At 39.1% G+C, this 17,280-nt stretch overlaps 1 protein-coding gene and 1 non-coding gene across 2 annotated transcripts; one reads left to right on the plus strand and one right to left on the minus strand.

Moving 5' to 3' along the window:
* Positions 1-5,835: 5,835 nt before the first annotated feature.
* LOC118347620 lies at positions 5,836-5,942 on the plus strand. The gene has a single exon (XR_004800814.1). It is a non-coding gene; the product is annotated as a small nucleolar RNA R71 (small nucleolar RNA).
* Positions 5,943-13,036: 7,094 nt separating this feature from the next.
* LOC118347619 (DDB1- and CUL4-associated factor homolog 1-like) lies at positions 13,037-16,467 on the minus strand (the record flags this gene model as incomplete). The annotated part of the gene is made up of 4 exons (XM_035687266.1): positions 13,037-13,927; positions 14,364-15,993; positions 16,107-16,225; positions 16,357-16,467. Coding segments are annotated over 4 exons (2,559 nt in total), but the record flags the coding sequence as incomplete, so codon positions are not given.
* Positions 16,468-17,280: the final 813 nt, after the last annotated feature.

Consider the following 17,280-nt stretch of genomic DNA (forward strand, 5'->3'; position numbering starts at 1 on the left):
AAATCTCTACAAAAGATCAATCATATTGAAATCATGGGCATTAGAATATAGACAAGTCAAGTTTTAGCTCAACACAAAAGCTTATAAAATTCTCAAGAGCTCAAACAAGGGAAATGTACTTAAGCTGGAGATCTTTGAGTGCACCAAGTGTGTGCACCAAGTGTGTGAACAGATTTTCATTTGTTGGTTTCAAGATCTCTCACAATAGTTTCAACCTAGCAACTTTTTTCAAGAAAAACCAAAAGGTCTTCACTCCAATTCAAAACCATTACGTTGGCGGCTTTCACGCTATCACACTTTGAAAGACCATTTTTTTTTTTTTTTGCATGATCTCTAGCTTGTCCCTTTTCTAATGTACTTTTGCAACCCTTCTTTCTTTTTTTTTTTTTTTTTATTATCACACTTTTCCTAAGCCATTAAGATATGGTTCATTGTAGTTCTTGCTAGTTGCTTAGAAGAAACCACTGATTGTCGTCAAACAAACCACAAAAAGTATCTGTTTGTGTCAATTAAGGTCATCAATCAATAGCTTTGAAGTAACTTTCCCAAGTTTGAGTTGATAAGACATATCATAAGGTCAAGTGTCAAACTTAAAACTAACCAATGAGAATTAGTGTAGCCCAAAACTGCAACTATCTGATCTTAAGTAGAGAAGTGTGAAAATAGTAGCGTGGTAGCAACAAAAAAAATCAGACCCCACAATAATTAATCCTGAGAGACTAATGGTAGAAGGCTCTCCTTACCCCCCAACTAAAAATGAGCAGTGTCCTCAATGCAAATCATGAATGCAATAAAGCATGAAAGAAAATAGGGCCGAAGGGAAATACCTGAGATGGCTGAAAGGATTGTGAACGTAAAAATGAAACCATAAAGGAATAAACAGTGCTGAACCTGAAAAAATATACTAAAGAAAAAGAAAAAGAAAGAAAGAAAGAAAGAACCAAACATAGAACTGAAACAAATAAAAGCAGAAAAATAAAAGGAAAAGAAAGAGAAAAAAGAGAAAAAAAAAATTATTAAAACAAAACAACAATGAGTTAAGAACCATGAGAATAAATGGGATCTTCCAAAGGAATAGAAGTATCCTCATGTGAAAGTTTTGGCAAAAAATGTTTAAGTCGTTGGCCATTAACTTTGAAAGTGTTTCCATTTTGAGGATTAGTAATCTCAACAGCTCCATATGGAAACACAGTCTTAACTACATAAGGCCCACTCCACCTTGATCTTAATTTGCCTGGAAATAGATGGAGGCGGGAATTGTAAAGTAAGACTAGCTCATTGGGCTCAAAACTCTTTCTTTGGATGTGCTTGTCATGTAATACCTTCATACGTTCCTTTGACAATTTAGAATTGTCATATGCATCTCGCCTAAGCTCATCCAATTCTGAAATCTGAAATTTTCTCACAGAGCCAGCATGGTCAATAGAAAAATTAAATTGTTTAACAGCCTAATATGCCTTATGTTCAAGCTCAACTGGAAGATGACATGCCTTTCCATAGACCAAGCGATAAGGAGACATGTTAAGAGAGGTTTTAAAGGCTGTCCTATAAGCCCAAAGCGCATCAGTAAGCCTTAAAGACCAATCTTTTCTGTTGGGGTTGACTGTTTTTTCTAAGATGTGCTTAAGTTCCCTATTAGCTAATTCAGCTTGCCCATTCGTTTGCGGGTGATATGGAGTGGAAACTTTATGGTGTATACCATATTTTTTCATGAGGGCAGCAAATGGTTTGTTGCAAAAATGAGTTCCATTATCACTAATGATAGCTTTAGGCATGCCAAATCTAGCAAAAATGTTTTCTTTCAAAAACTTAAGCACAATCTTATGGTCATTTGTTTTACATGGAATGGCTTCAACCCATTTAGAAACATAATCAACAGCCACGAGGATATACAAATAACTAAAAGAAGATGGAAATGGTCCCATAAAATCAATCCCCCAACAATCAAAAATCTCAATGACCAAAATGGGTTGTAAAGGCATCATATTTCTCTTAGTGACTGTGCCTAGTTTTTGACATGGCTCACAAGTTTTGCAAAAATTATACACATCCTTAAACATATGTGGCCAATAAAACCCACTTTGTAAAATTTTTGCAACAGTTTTATTTGCAGAAAAATGCCCCCCACAAGCCTCATTATGACAAAAAGAAAGAACAGCTTGTATCTCATGATCGGGCACACATTTCCTTATGATTTGGTCAGAACAATATTTAAACAAGTAAGGATCGTCATAAAAGAATGACTTTACCTCATGCTTGAATTTCCGCATGCCTTGAGCACTCCAATGGGGTGGAGTTTGTCCTGTCACCAAAAAATTAACTATGTCAGCAAACCAAGACAAATTTTCAACTGACATTAATTGTTCATCAGGAAAAGAGTCAAGGATAGGGTTAGTGTGATCCTTTTCAGCAAATGTAAGCCGAGACAAGTGGTCGGCAACTACGTTTTCAGCACCCTTCTTGTCTTTAATGATAAGGTCAAATTCTTGGAGAAGAAGAATCCATCGGATTAAACGTGGTTTAGCATCCTTCTTTGACAATAAGTACTTTAACGCTGCATGGTCAGTGAAAACAACCACAAGAGAACCAAGAATATAAGTTCGAAACTTGTCTAATGCAAAAACTACAGCAAGCAATTCCTTTTCTGTGGTAGAATAATTTCTTTGGGCTCCATTTAAAGTTTTACTTGCATAAGAAATGACATGTGGGAACTTATTTATACGCTGTCCAAGAACAGCTCCTATGGCTACATCACTAGCATCACACATTATCTCAAAAGGAATAGACCAAACAGGGGGCTGCATGATAGGGGCTGTGGTGAGCAAAATTTTCAGCTTATCAAAAGCATCTTGACAAGAAGAGGTCCATTCAAAAGCAACATCATGCATAAGTAACTCACACAAAGGCTTAGAGATAGAACTAAAATTTTGAATGAATCTCCTATAAAACCCAGCATGCCCAAGAAATGATCTGATTTCTTTTACTGTTTTGGGTATAGGAAGCTTGGAAATAAGTTCAATTTTAGCTTTATCAACTTCAATACCTCGTGATGAGACTATGTGACCCAGAACTATGCCTTGTTGAACCATGAAATGACACTTTTCCCAATTGAGAAGCAAATGCTTCTCTTCACACCTGGCTAAAACAACTTGTAAATTAGTCAAACATGCATCAAAAGAACTGCCAAACACTGAAAAATCATCCATGAATATTTCCAAACAGTTTTCAATCATGTCACTGAAAATACTAAGCATACATCTTTGAAAAGTAGCAGGTGCATTACATAGTCCAAAAGGCATTCTTCTAAATGCAAAAGTGTCAAACGAGCAAGTAAAAGTTGTTTTCTCTTGATCTTCGGGTGCTATTTCTATTTGGTAAAAACCAGAATATCCATCAAGAAAGCAATAGAAATCATGACCCGCAACTTTTTCTAGCACTTGATCAAGAAATGGCAAAGGGAAATGATCTTTCCTAGTGGCGGCATTCAACTTCCTATAATCTATACACATTCGCCAACCAGTAGAAATCCTAGTAGGAATCAGTTCATCTTTCTCATTTTTCACAATGGTAAGCCCAGATTTTTTTGGAATTACATGAATGGGGCTTACCCACTTGCTGTCCGCAATAGGGTAGATGATTCCCACATCAAGTAATTTTAAAATCTCTGTTTTTACCACCTCTTTCATGGTAGGATTTAATCTCCTTTGCATCTCCCTAGAAACTTTAGCATTTTCTTCTAAGTAAATCCTATGAGTGCACACAAGAGGATTTATACCTTTTATATCTGCTATTGTCCACCCAATGGCACATTTGTGTTGCTTTAAGACTTCCATCAATTTGCCTTCTTGATCATGAGAGAGTTGGGCTGAAATCACCACTGGAAAGGTGCTGTCCGGTCCCAGAAATGCATATTTCAAGTCACTTGGCAATGGTTTCAGCTCTAGTGTGGGGATTTCATTTGCTGAAGGTTTCAAACTTGCTGTCAATGGTGGGAGTTGCTCAATCTTTGGCCTCCATTTAGTCTCCAATTTATTTTCTGCATTAAAAACATGAGAAACATCAATGGGGGTGTCATCATTGAGAAGTTCACAAAAATTTTCTAACTCAAACAGCAGGTTAGTGGGTTGATATGCCAAATAAGTCTCCTCCTCAAGGATGCTTTCCAACAGATTCACTTCTTGTACATCTTCCAAGTCTTGAGGTTGCCTACAAATATTGAAAATATTTAGTTCAAGAGTCATGTTCCCAAAACTCAGCTTTAAAACACCACTCCTACAATTTATTAATGCATTTGAAGTAACAAGAAAAGGTCTCCCAAGAATCACAGGTGCTTGAAAAGAAGATTTTGGTGTCAAGTGAACATCCAACACAACAAAATCAACGGGATAAAAGAATTTATCCACTTGAACCAAAACATCCTCAACAACTCCTCTTGGCATTTTAATAGACCTATCTGCTAGTTGTAAAATTATAGGAGTTGGTTTTAATTCACCCAAACCAAGTTGCTCATAAACATTATAAGGCAGCAAATTCACACTTGAACCTAGATCTAACAATGCTTGACCAATTTTTGAACTTCCTATAACACAAGCAATTGTTGGTGAACCGGGATCTTTATATTTTGATGGGGTATTACTCTGAATTATGGCACTGACCTGCTCAGTAAGAAAGGCTTTCTTTTGCACATTTAATTTTCTTTTAACTGTACACAAATCTTTTAGAAACTTAGCATATGCAGGAATTTGTTGAATAGCATCCAACAAAGGGATATTAATCCTAACATTTTTTAATATTTCTAAAATTTCAGCTTGGTGTTTGTCTTTGTGCAGAGAAACCAATATTTGAGGAAAAGGAGCAGGTACAGGACATGAAATATTTTCAGTTTCAGTTTCATTTTGTTCAAACTCACCATTTTCAGCCTCATTTAGTACAAGTTTAGAGACCTTACCAGCCTTGTCTGAACCTTGAGTTGGAATGTTCACCACCTTACCATTTCTCAAAGTAGTGACCGCCTTCACTTGCCTCACATTTGAGCTCTCAACCGCTCCTTGTGGTGGTTGACTTTGTGGATTTGGTTGAGGTTGTGCAGGAAGTTTTCCTTTCTCTTGAGAGCTCCAAGCCGTAGTCATCTTTGTGAGTGTGCTCCGAATGTCATTTATCGCTTGAGAGTTTTGATTGTTGATTGTTGCTTGACCCTGCATAAACTGCTGCAAGGTGTTTGACAATTGATGCATCGTCTCCTCAAGACCCTTCTTTTGCATTGGAGGTGCTTGAATTGCGAGTTGAGAGGGTCCTGGAGCCAAGGCTGCTGGAGCTAATTGCTGGTCATTCCTCCACCCAAAATTTGGGTGGTTTCTCCATCCTGGATTATAAGAATTAGAATAAGGACCAGAATATGGTTTTTGTATCATATTTACAGCATTAGATTGGTCCAACAATACCTCTTTGAATGCGGGGATCGTGGGACACTCATTAGTTGCATGCCCATGATCCTCACATATGCCACACTTCTCTAAATTTTTATGGACAGCATGCACTTCATTTACCTTTTTCAATTCCATAGCTTCCATTTTTCTAGACAACAAGGTTAACTTAGCACGCAAATCATCATCTTCTTTTAAAGTGTATTTTCCATGACCAGACTCAATTTGCCTAGACCTATCATGCACATCAGTTGTGTCCCAAGATTGAGCATTTTCAGCAAGGTAATCAAAATATTCAAATGCTTCCTCAGGCTCTTTGTCAAAAAATTCTCCATTACACATGGTTTGTACAAATTGGCGCATTTTAGGTGTCAAACTTTCATAAAAAAAACTTATCAAACGCCAATTTTCATAACCATGATGAGGACAAGCATTTAAAAGATCTTTGAACCTTTCCCAACTTTGATAAAAAGTTTCAGAATCTTTTTGGGCAAAGTTCATGATTTGTCTTTTAAGTGCATTTGTCCTATGTATTGGAAAAAAATTCTTCAAAAATTCAGTTTGCATTTCCTGCCATGTGCCTATAGATCTAGGTCTTAATGCATTTAACCATGTTTTAGCCTTATCTTTCAAGAAAAATGGAAACAACTTTAGTCTAATAACCTCCTCAGTGCATGTTGGATCCATGAATGTAGAACAAACCTCTTCAAATTCTTTGATATGAAGGTACGGATTCTCGAAATCCATGCCATGAAAATGTGGAATTAATGGAATCATTCCAGGTTTGAAATTAAAGACATTTGCATTCAAAGGTAGGATTATGCATGAGGGGGTACTAGTTCTGACAGGTTGTAAATAATCTCTAAGTGTCCTATTCTGATTCACTACTTCCCGATCATGATTCTCATCTTCAGCCATGGTACTATTAGTGTCAGAAGATGACTCAAAAGAAAGTGATGCTGAGGTAAAATATGCTTGTGATTCTGTCCTAACCAACCGAGAAGTTTGGTCCCTATTCCAACCAGTCATACAAATAAGAACAGAAAATAAAAGTATATGCAAGACAAACAACAACAAAACAAACAAAAATAAAATAAAATAAAAATAAAATAAAGAAAAAATAAATTAAGAAAAATGTCACCCAAGTTGTGAAGAGGTTCACAACGCTACAAACGTCTTCTCAACAATATGAGAATGCTTTGCTAAACACCAGTTGTCCCCGGCAACGGCGCCAAAAACTTGATCAGCTTTTAATTTCGACTTCCAAGCGTAGAAGCTGTCAAAGTAATACAAGGGTAAATCCCAAGATCGAATTCACAGGGACAATGAGAATTTAGCAAACATTTCATTTTCGCAAGACCACATATTACCGTTTGGAGTGACACGAAAATTTAAAATAATCAGCAAAGAGAAATAAATTCCTAAACTTAACCACTAACAATATTAACACCTAAATGTGGATATTTACTAAGGGAGTGTAGAGTGAATTATGAGTGAAATTGTCGGGACGTTCAAGCATAAGCAAAGCTGAAAATAAAAGAGAATCTATTTTTCTGAAATTGCTAAGATTAAAGGGATTTAAAGAAATCGTATGGAAGTTGACTTAAACTTGTAAGAAACAATTAAACAAACACTTGGGATGCAATTTTCACCCACTAATTTGATGATGGATTTACTTCTCTTTTTATTTTCTCTCGACCATTTTCTCATTCCTAGAAATCATAGTCGGATAATATAACAATGAACCACAATTTTATTTTAATAAAACTACTTGATAAATTATATAACAATCATAGAAAATGAAAGAAAATTATTAAAGTCATGTTACTTGTTCAAGTATCAATTGTGCCTTTACGTCTACAATTGATCTAAACCAAGAACAAAGAACTCTAATATTTTCTAAATACACATTGAGATATAATCTACCAAGTTAATCATTAAAAACACTAAATATTGAAGTCAATCCAATCCCAAATAGTCACGGGTTACTCATTGAATCCCAAGCTAAAAATCTAGCCTATCATCTCTAGATTAACAAAATGCTCAAGAAAATAAAAATCTAACATCATCATATACTGTTTCAAATGAAAATTACTGAATAAAAATATACTGCATCCCACAAATGTGCTGAAATTCAAAACCCAAAAACATACAAACTTGCAGAAAAATAAAATGAACTGGAAAAATAAATTGAAGAGGAAGATGAACACTGTGCGAAAATAAAACCGAAAAGAAAAAAAAACTGTGCGGAAGAAGACTAAAAATAAAAACTGCCGAAAGAGAAGTGAGGCGCACGAATGAAAATTTTCATTTTATATCTCTGTTTTCGCGCACGCCTCACTCCGCATTTTCAGTTTCTCCCCCTTGCGTTTTGAGTCGGCTCCCCCAGCGTGCGTGCGTGCGTTTCAGCTCCAGCCCAGTGCGTGCGTGCGTTTCGGCTCCAGCCCAGTGCGCACGTCTCTGCCTGCTGCATCTTCCGCGTTTCATGTGTTCGCCCAGCGCGTTTTGAGTTCAGCTCGCCTGCGTTTCATGCGTGCGTGCGTCCGCATTTCACTTCGTCCGCATCTCCTGCTGCTGTGCGTTTTAATCTGCCATTGCATTTCACGTCCGCAGCTGTGCGTTTCGAGTTCAGCCCCAGCGTTTCATTCCACTGCAGCCCAGCCCACGTGAGTCTGCTTCGTTCCAGCTCCAGCGTTTCATTCCACTGCAGCCCAGCCCAGTGCGCACGTCTCTTGCGTTTCACGTCCACATCTCTCGCGTTTTGAGCCAGCCTGCAGTGCACAATTCTTTTGCTGCTGGCATTAGGTACTTCCAATAATACCCATATAATTTTAATATCTTTTCCACAATGCCCTGCAACATAAGTAAATTATCAGAATAAAATTTGGGATATTAATCAGAATTTAACATTGAGTCAAGTATTAAAAATCAATACATAATTAAGTGCTTAATTCATTTTTTTGTTAAATAATTCATTCACTTAAGCAGCTTTATCATGTAATTTTTATCACTTTATCAGTAAACTTTCGATCTTTCCTTTTTAAATTTGAGTATTTGACCATTCTCTCTTGAGCCTTGCTTAAATTGTAACGAAGAAGTTGGATGATGAGATTTCTGTCTTTCAATTCTGTTTCAACCTCCTCTGCTTGTGTGGTTCCTGGAATGTATGAAGTTAACTTCAGGTGTTTATACCCGTATAAGGCTTCAAATGGAGTGAGCTTGGTAAAAGTGTGTTGAGTGGTGTTGTACCACCATTCTGCCAAGGGTACCCACTTGACCCAGTCCTTTGGTCGATCACCTACAAAACACCTCAAATAGGTTTCTAAGCTTTTGTTCACAGCTTCGGATTGCCCATCTGTCTGTGGGTGATAGGCTGTGCTAAATTCTAATTTGACCCCCTGCACTTTAAATAATTCCCTCCAGAAAGTACTCGTGAAAGTGCTGTCTCGATCAAATACTATTGACTATGGTAACCCATGCAGTTTGAGTATGTGCTTCACAAATAGCTGGGCCACTGACTTAGCCGTGTAGGGATGACCCAAGGGTACAAAGTGGCTGTATTTAGTTAGGCGATCAACCACTACCCATAGAATACTGAAGCCACTGGAGTTAGGCAACCCTTCGATGAAGTCCATGGTAATGTGAGTCCATGGTTGTAATGGAATGGGAAGAGGCTGTAGTAGACCATTGGGGAAATTATGATATATCTTCTGCTGCTGACATGTTTGGCATCCTTTGATAAATGCCCTTACTTCATTCTTCATCTTAGGCCAGTAGAATTCCCTTTTTACCCTGTGAATGGTTTATCCATTCCAGAGTGACCCCCCCATGAGCTCCCATGCAAAAATTCCAGGAGTTTATTCTTAAGTGAGATATCTTCAGTCACATAAATCCTCCCTTTATAATACAACACTCCTTCCCTCATAGAATAGTGTTGAGGTGCTTGACCCTCCTCACACTTAGATAGCAACTCCAATGCCTTAGAATCCCTCGTATAGCCTTGTTGAATATCTTCCAACCATTCCAAGCTAGGCACGGACAGCAAGGCCACAAAAACTTCATCTTCTTCCATTTGCCGAGAAAGAGCATCAGCCACCCTATTCTCTATTCCTCTTTTGAATTCCACTACAAAATCATACCCAAGTATCTTACTTAACCACTTTTGCTGCATGGGAGTACCAATTTTCTGGTCCAAGAGGTATTTCAGACTATGATGATCAGTCCTTACCACAAAGGATCTGCCTAAAAGGTATGGCCTCCATTTTTGAATAGCTGTGACCAATGCATATAATTCTTTTTCATAAGTAGATAGGGAGAGTGCCCTACCTTTGAGTGCTTGACTGAAAAAAGATATGGGCTGGCCACCTTGCATGAGTACAGCCCCAACCCCTTTGCCTGAAGCATCACACTCTATCACGAATGTTTTGCTGAAATCTGGAAGGGCCAGCACTGGTGGGCTGCTTACAGCCTGTTTCAGTCTAAAAAATGCCTCATCTGCAGCATCCCCCCATTTAAAATTATCTTTCTTTAATAAAGCTGTCAATGGGGCAGCCAACACTCCATAATTTTTTATAAACCTTCTATAGTACCCTGTCAACCCGAGAAAGCCGCTCAAAGACTTAATAGATTTAGGTTGAGGCCATTCTACCATGGCCCTCAGTTTTTCAGGGTCGGTTCTAACTCCCTGGGCTGAGATTAAATGACCCAAATATCCCACCTCCAAGCATGCAAAACAACATATAGACTCTTTAGCAAATAGTTGGTGCTTCCTTAAAGTTTCTAAGGTTAATTGTAAGTGCTGTAGATGCTCCTCCTCATCTTTGCTATAGATTAGAATGTCGTCAAAAAACACCAGCACAAACCTCCTTAAAAAAGGTCTAAATACTTCATTCATCAGATTCTGAAAAGTGGGTGGGGCGTTGGTCAACCCAAATGGCATAACCAAAAATTCGTAATGGCCCTCGTGGGTTCGGAAGGCTGTTTTGTGTACATCATCAGGTTTCACCCTGATCTGATGGTAACCGGATCTCAAATCTAGTTTAGAAAAAACCTTAGACCCACTTAATTCATCCAACAACTCCTCCACTACAGGAATGAGAAATTTATCCTTTATGGTTACTTGGTTCAAGGCCCTATAATCCACACACATTCTCCACGTGCCATCGGCCTTTCTTACCAGCAAAACAGGGGATGAATAAGGGCTTTGACTGGGGCGAATCACCCCAGAATTCAGAAGCTCCTTAATGATTCTCTCAATTTCATCTTTTTGGAAGAAAGGATACCTGTAGGGTCTTACTGACACAAGCTGTGCTCCTGGCAGTAAGTTGATTGAATGATCTTGCTCTCTACATGGTGGTAATCCCTTGGGTTCCTTGAAAACATCAAGAAATTGATCAATCATTTTCTGCACATTCTTGGGACATTTCTGCACACTATGGATGATCTCTGGCTCATTGATTAGTTGTAGTATTACTCATTTCTTCTCTAACTTGCTGATTTTGCTACAGGAACTCTCCTCCAGCAGCTGTGTGGACATTATTCCCTGCAACACAACATTCTGCCCGTGGTGGTTAAATTGCATGGTAAGTTTTTCAAAGTTCCATGAAATAGTGCCTATAGTTTGTAGCCAATGTACACCCAAAACAACATCACACCCTACTAGTTCCAGTAAGAAAAAATCCATAGTAAATGAATTTTCTTGGATCTTAATTTGGATTCCCTTGCTTCTGCCCTCACATAATAACTGTTCACCATTAGCCACTCTTACTTTCACTGTATCTTCCTTGCAAACTGTCAACCGAGATTTTTTTGCTACTGTGGTATCAATGAAATTGTGAGTGCTACCTGAGTCAATCAGAATAACTACCCACTGACCAGCCAACTTACCCTTCACTCTCATAGTTTTCGGGTTATTGGATCCAATTAAGGCATGTAAAGATATCTCAGGTTTCATGCCTACATCATTAACTTCTAACAGCTCTTTTCCTTCCTCTACTAAGTTTACTACCTCTTCCTCTACTTTCTTTTCTTCATCATCCTCCACCTCTTCTATGAGGAATAATTTGGGGCTCTTACACTTGTGCCCCGGATTCCATTTGGAATCACAATAATAACACAGTCCTCGCTCTCTTCTCTCCTTCATTTGACTTGAGTTAATTTTTTGCACGGGCACTATAGCCTTACTAACATTCTGTCCAGCTTGGTTTCCACTTCCTTTAAAATGACTAGATTCACCCATCCCTGTTGAAGGGTTTCTGAAAACTTTTTTACCCACTCTCCCAAGTTCTTCTTGAATTTTAGCCAAGCTAAAGGCTGTTAAAAGATCAGATGGGTTGAACATTTTAACTGACAGTCTAATTTCATCTTTTAATCCACTCAAAAAACAGCTTAGTTTGTGTGAATCCGACAATCTATGCAGCCTATTAGACAAATTTTCAAACTCTGCCTTATACTCCTCTACTGACCCGGTTTGTCTTAGTTTGGTCAAAGCCTCCATAGGGTCATCGTATGTGCTAGGACCAAACCTAATGAGGAATGCCCTAACAAATCCTTCCCAGTCCTCTATAGATCTTGAAGTTTCCATATCTTGAAACCAAACCATTGCCCTACCTTCCATGTGAAAGGAGGCCAATCTGAGTTTCTGGTTGGGTAGTGTGTTATAAAATAAGAAAAAACTGATTGGCTTTGTAGAGCCAACCTATGGGATCATCCCCATGGAAAGAGGGAAATTTCAACCTTACTGACCTTGGAATTAACTCACCAATGTTCTCCCCTGTGTCCTCCCTTCTGTGATGGTTTCTTGATGATGAATCTTCATGTTGTTCAACATTCTTTTTCTGCAGCTCTAAAGTCAATGTTGCCAGCTGCCGGACCACCGCATCAGATTGCCTCTTTAGTGCCAGCATCTCTGTCTCTAAGGTCTTAAACTGAGATTCTGTGGAGTTCTTCAGTCCATTCAAACCTTCTGCCAACTGGTTCATTCTAGTGCCTTCTGCCATTGAGGATGAATCAGCCAAGGATAGCCTAGCTCTAGATACCAACTGTTATAAGCCGAGATTCAGATAAAGGAAAATTGCTCACTTTGAGGGTGAGAGCCTCCAGAGAATGAAACAAAGTGTATTCTGTTTGTATTGATTCTTTTGATAAGTGGAGACACCTCCATACACAGACGCTATATGCTGTAAATCTGTAACTAACTTGAGATAAAGATAAAGCTACCTAGCAACGCAAATGACAGATAACAGTCCCTTATAAATGGGCTCACATAACTACTATGGGCCAGGCCCTTACTCCTTGAACATTTGATCATAAATCTTGTATAATGGAAATTCTATTGAAATGTATCCGGCCCAAAGGCCCACCCGAAATTGACCTTTGTTTATTTTCCTTCATGTATCGTGCCCTTCGTCTCCCTCTTCAAGCCGACACCCAAATGCACTTTAGGACTCCCTAGTAGTCATCCGCGTTCTTGAGCTGCCGTATAACAGTTTCCACCTTTGCAGGAAACAAATTGATTGAACGCCCTCATCCATCCTATGCTATTATTATTGTTCTCTCTCACACGGTATTTGGCATCGGAATTCATAACAGGTAGAACCAGAAGATCACTTCGGTGAAAAAAATAAAAAACTAACTATTTTCGGTGACTTTCTGGTTCGAGCGTATAATTTCAATTCTCACATAGTGGACTTGGATACTGCTGCTGGTTTTCAGCTCTACACTTGCGGTCAAAAGTAAAAACTTCTATCAGCATAATTACAAAATCTGGGCCATAATTTAAAATAAATCTAAGAATTACGTAACGTTTAATAACCAAAAACGTTCCCCATAAAATCATCCCCATCGCTACTAAATGATTCAACCAATTCGCTATCATCCTCATCCTCATCACCCTCGTTCACAATCTCCAGTAATCCCGTTCCCCCTTCCAGCATGAAATCTCCATCGTCGTCATCGTCATCATCATCATCAAGGTCACCAACACTATCATCATAATCATCATTACTCATATCATCAGCATCACTATCACCATCCCCATCAAGATCTGGGCCCAGTAACGAGTCCACATCAGCATCATCATCATCATCATCCTCATCATCCTCCTCACTCTCGGCGTCATCAGGATCAGAATCGTCATCTGTTGGCCTTCGACGTCCAATTTCATAAATCCTAGCTGAAGAGTACATCTCATCTTGGTCATCCATCGTAATCAACCCTACAAAGGAATCTGTCGGCTCTTTTGCAAAGTCAAGGACACAACGATCTACGGGCATAGTGGAAATGTCAGAGTAGTTGACTGCATCCACTGTGCGAAAAGCAGCAAAGAGAGGATGCTTGACTCGTCGTGTGTGAACTGCTGACATTACATCCTCAAGATTTCTCCGAAGTATTGCATAAATTACATCTCCACGTGCATTAAATGTTACCATCGTTTGGTCTAATGAAGGTACACTTCGGAGGAGCCTAAACTTCCGGAGATCCCAAACCTCCGAGTTTATAATTACCTGTCAAAATGAAAATTCTGTATTTGAGAAGAATCACGGAACGGAGGAGGGGAACAGTTTCCAAAACTACGTGGATGTGAACAGAACTTCATGCAAACAGTATTGTATTTTTAAAAAGCAGGAAGTGGTCTTTTATGACTAACTTATCCTCCCTGCATAACGTACATACTTGAATGAAAACAATCATAAGTAAAAAGAAAAGCCAAGTGCTCGGATTTGGGTTTAAAACAAACCCAATTGTTCAAAGGCAAAAAATATTTAGTATTGATCATTCAAATGTTTTTAGAGAATCTTGTCTTTATTTTTTTCCCTCATATATTGAACATAGGATAACGTAGATAAAAGGAATGGAAGACGATTTTTCTGTAGTGATGAAGAGTTCAACAGGTTCTCAATCATATGATGATGATCAAATAAGAACAAGGGCTCTACATACCTCATTCCCAGCTGGATGAAAGCCGCCACCTCCATAATCTGTAAATTGATCAAAGCGATGAACATGACCAGAAACCCGCCGATCCCACAAGACCCCGTTCCATAGCAGCATAGCATCTGAAGGGCTGAAGTGTATGAGAGAATATATATGCCCCCGGCCTGTAGAACTTGCAGACGTGTCTGATAGCTTTGATTCCAACTGGCAGGTCTGGATATTGTAGAGGAGAATTTCTCGTGGAGAGGGCTCTACTGTCAAGGCTGCAAAAATGCTTCCAGAGTTGCTAAACCTTGCAGCCTTACACCCTTCAAATGGATGCATTGGTCCACCTGAGATTGAAGATGCATCCCACAACCTTACATCCTGGGAGCTCGACGAAAGCAGCAGCTGTGTCTCACCAGAAAGATAGGATTCAACAAATGTCAAAGGAGACTGATGGCTCGTGCAGCTCTCCAGCACGTTGTTACTGTTAGAGTCAAAAATTTTGAGCTCTCCAGAGTGGCTGCCAACTGCAAGACGGGAAGAGTCCCCAAGAAAATCAATGCATGTCAAAAGTGCACCAGCATCATCCCGACAAGTTCTCCAAGGTCTAAATCTACTATAAACAAATTGGCGATCTCTTCGATTTCCATGTACCCCACCATATATACTTCTAAACTCACGTGTACCAAGTCGAGCTGTTACATTTGATGGGGCATCAAGGCTTCGTTTAGGTTCAGGACAGACATGTGGATGCAAGAGAGAGAGTGGTGGAAGAGTGGTTATAGGGGCAGGGCATTGGCGATGCTGGTGCTTCAGATATTGAACAACAAGAGAGTCTAGAGTTAACCTCTCTGTGCTGCTGGGCTGGGGATCATTTAAAAGCTCAAGTTGTGAGGATGGTGTCACCTGACCTATATGGGGGTTACCGTAATGGTTTTCATCCATATAACCTGCCAAGCCACCAATTGGCGTTGATTGCCAATGCTGATCTCTAAGGTTAGAAGTTGGTGTAGAAAGTCCAATATTATCAGTCAGTAGATTGCTTTTACGAAGACTACTGGGTGTAGGACAAACTGGAGACTGAGGTCCTTGCTCGCCTGTGTGGAGTCGCCTTCCGGAGAACGAAATCGACCCAACATCCTTCAACTCTGATAATTTTCGCTTCATTGGCAATATAATAGGAGTCTTACATAGGGATTCTGTATCAAGATTAGGTTTTGTGAAGGACTCTGATTGAGTTTCTGCTGCAATTGCATGAGCAGAAGATTGTTTTGAAGAACTGAAGACTTTCCTGGCAGATACTGACTGGGAATCATGGAATTGCAACTGATTTCTTGAGTGCAAACCAAAACTAGGTGAGAAAGCTAATAGTTTTTTCTTTGAAGAAGTTACATTTGAATCAAACTTCAAGCTTGTGTCCTCATCCCATGCGCTAAATTTAGATTTCTTAGTGAGAAATCCACAAGGGGCTCGACCAGAGGGCCATTGGAGTCGAGTATAGGGAGCTTCTAGGGTGGAGGTTTGGTGAGCAAGAGATGATGGGGCTGCCAAGGACGGCAGAGGAGTCAACTGGGCCTCTTTCAACAGTGCCGTAGCAGTTGCACCCAAACCAGATGCCTGTAGGTGTTCATGGATTAGAAGTAAAAGTTCCCTGGGAGTTTCATATGCATAGACCACAAGACAGACAGTCAAAAGGTGAAAATTAGTAGAAAGAAGTTGATAGTTAATATAGACAATCACACTGAACAAAAAATCTAAAACTACCTGGAATGGTAAGTAATAGGCGTAGCAGCAGCTATAGCTGCTCTTTCTATGCGCCTCAAAGTAGGGGTGGCGGCATCAGTAGCTGCTAGCGTACTTGCACGGCCTGAATTTGTCACAATCTGCCAAAGAGAATTCTAATGTTCAACATTTTTTCACTTGCTTACAAGGAAATTCAACTTGAACTCCTGACCTCTAGGTACCTCTAGTCAGCTTGAGTTTTTTTCTTCTAGGGGGGGAGGAGGATACTTACTGCTATCAGTTCAATTGCGGCCTGGGAAAGCTCGACTTGCCACCTGCCTTGCTCAGTTCCAGATGTTTGGCCGCCTGAATCTCGAATTAGTTCTGATAGCTTTTTTCCAACCTAGAACACCAACTTGCACTTATTAACACAGTGATGATTTATGCTCACTTATAAGCAAATCTCCCAGAGTAATTAACATACCCAGGAACTTATGACTTAAAATCAGAAACACAGCAAACTTTTTGAATTTGGCAAAGTATAACATTGTTTTGTTTTTGAACAATTTAATTTTGCGTCCCCAAACTATCACCCAATTTTCAAATTTCACACCAAACTAAAAATACCAACAATTCACTACCCCAAAATGCACCATCCCTCCCATTATCGCATTAGATGACAAAATCCTGAAAATTTTCAGTGAACTGTCTCTGCTGAAGTTTAATAATAATAATAATAATAATAAAAATAGATAAATAAAATGCCGGGTGATGGCCAGCCACTGCATGGCCCATGAGTGCCCTGGACAACTGGTGTCCACCATCTGGCAATTTTTTAGAAGTTTTTTTTATTAATTTTTCAGTTGTTTTTGTTTTAAATTAAAGGTAAAATGTACTTTTAACTTTGCAGCAAGGCCTTTTTAGACAAATCACTTAGTGGCTCTACGTTAGGTCAGAACTAACCTGTCAAATGGACAGTGGGATGCAAATCGAAGGAAATTGGTATTTTGAGGTGGCCAACTTGTTAATTTTGGTAGTTTGAAATGCAATTTGAAAAAACGGAGGTAGTTTGAGGATGCAAAATGAAATTACACCATTTGTTTTCAATTTTTTGCCATGTGGAAAGTGTTACGAAGCTTAAATAGGTAACTACAGGCTGCATCAAAATTATGCATCAGGAACACATCAACCAAACTACATGGAACTATCAAATAAA

The sequence above is a fragment of the Juglans regia genome, unplaced genomic scaffold (genome assembly GCF_001411555.2).
Source record: "Juglans regia cultivar Chandler unplaced genomic scaffold, Walnut 2.0 Scaffold_99, whole genome shotgun sequence".
In the NCBI taxonomy this organism is placed as follows: Eukaryota; Viridiplantae; Streptophyta; class Magnoliopsida; order Fagales; family Juglandaceae; genus Juglans; species Juglans regia.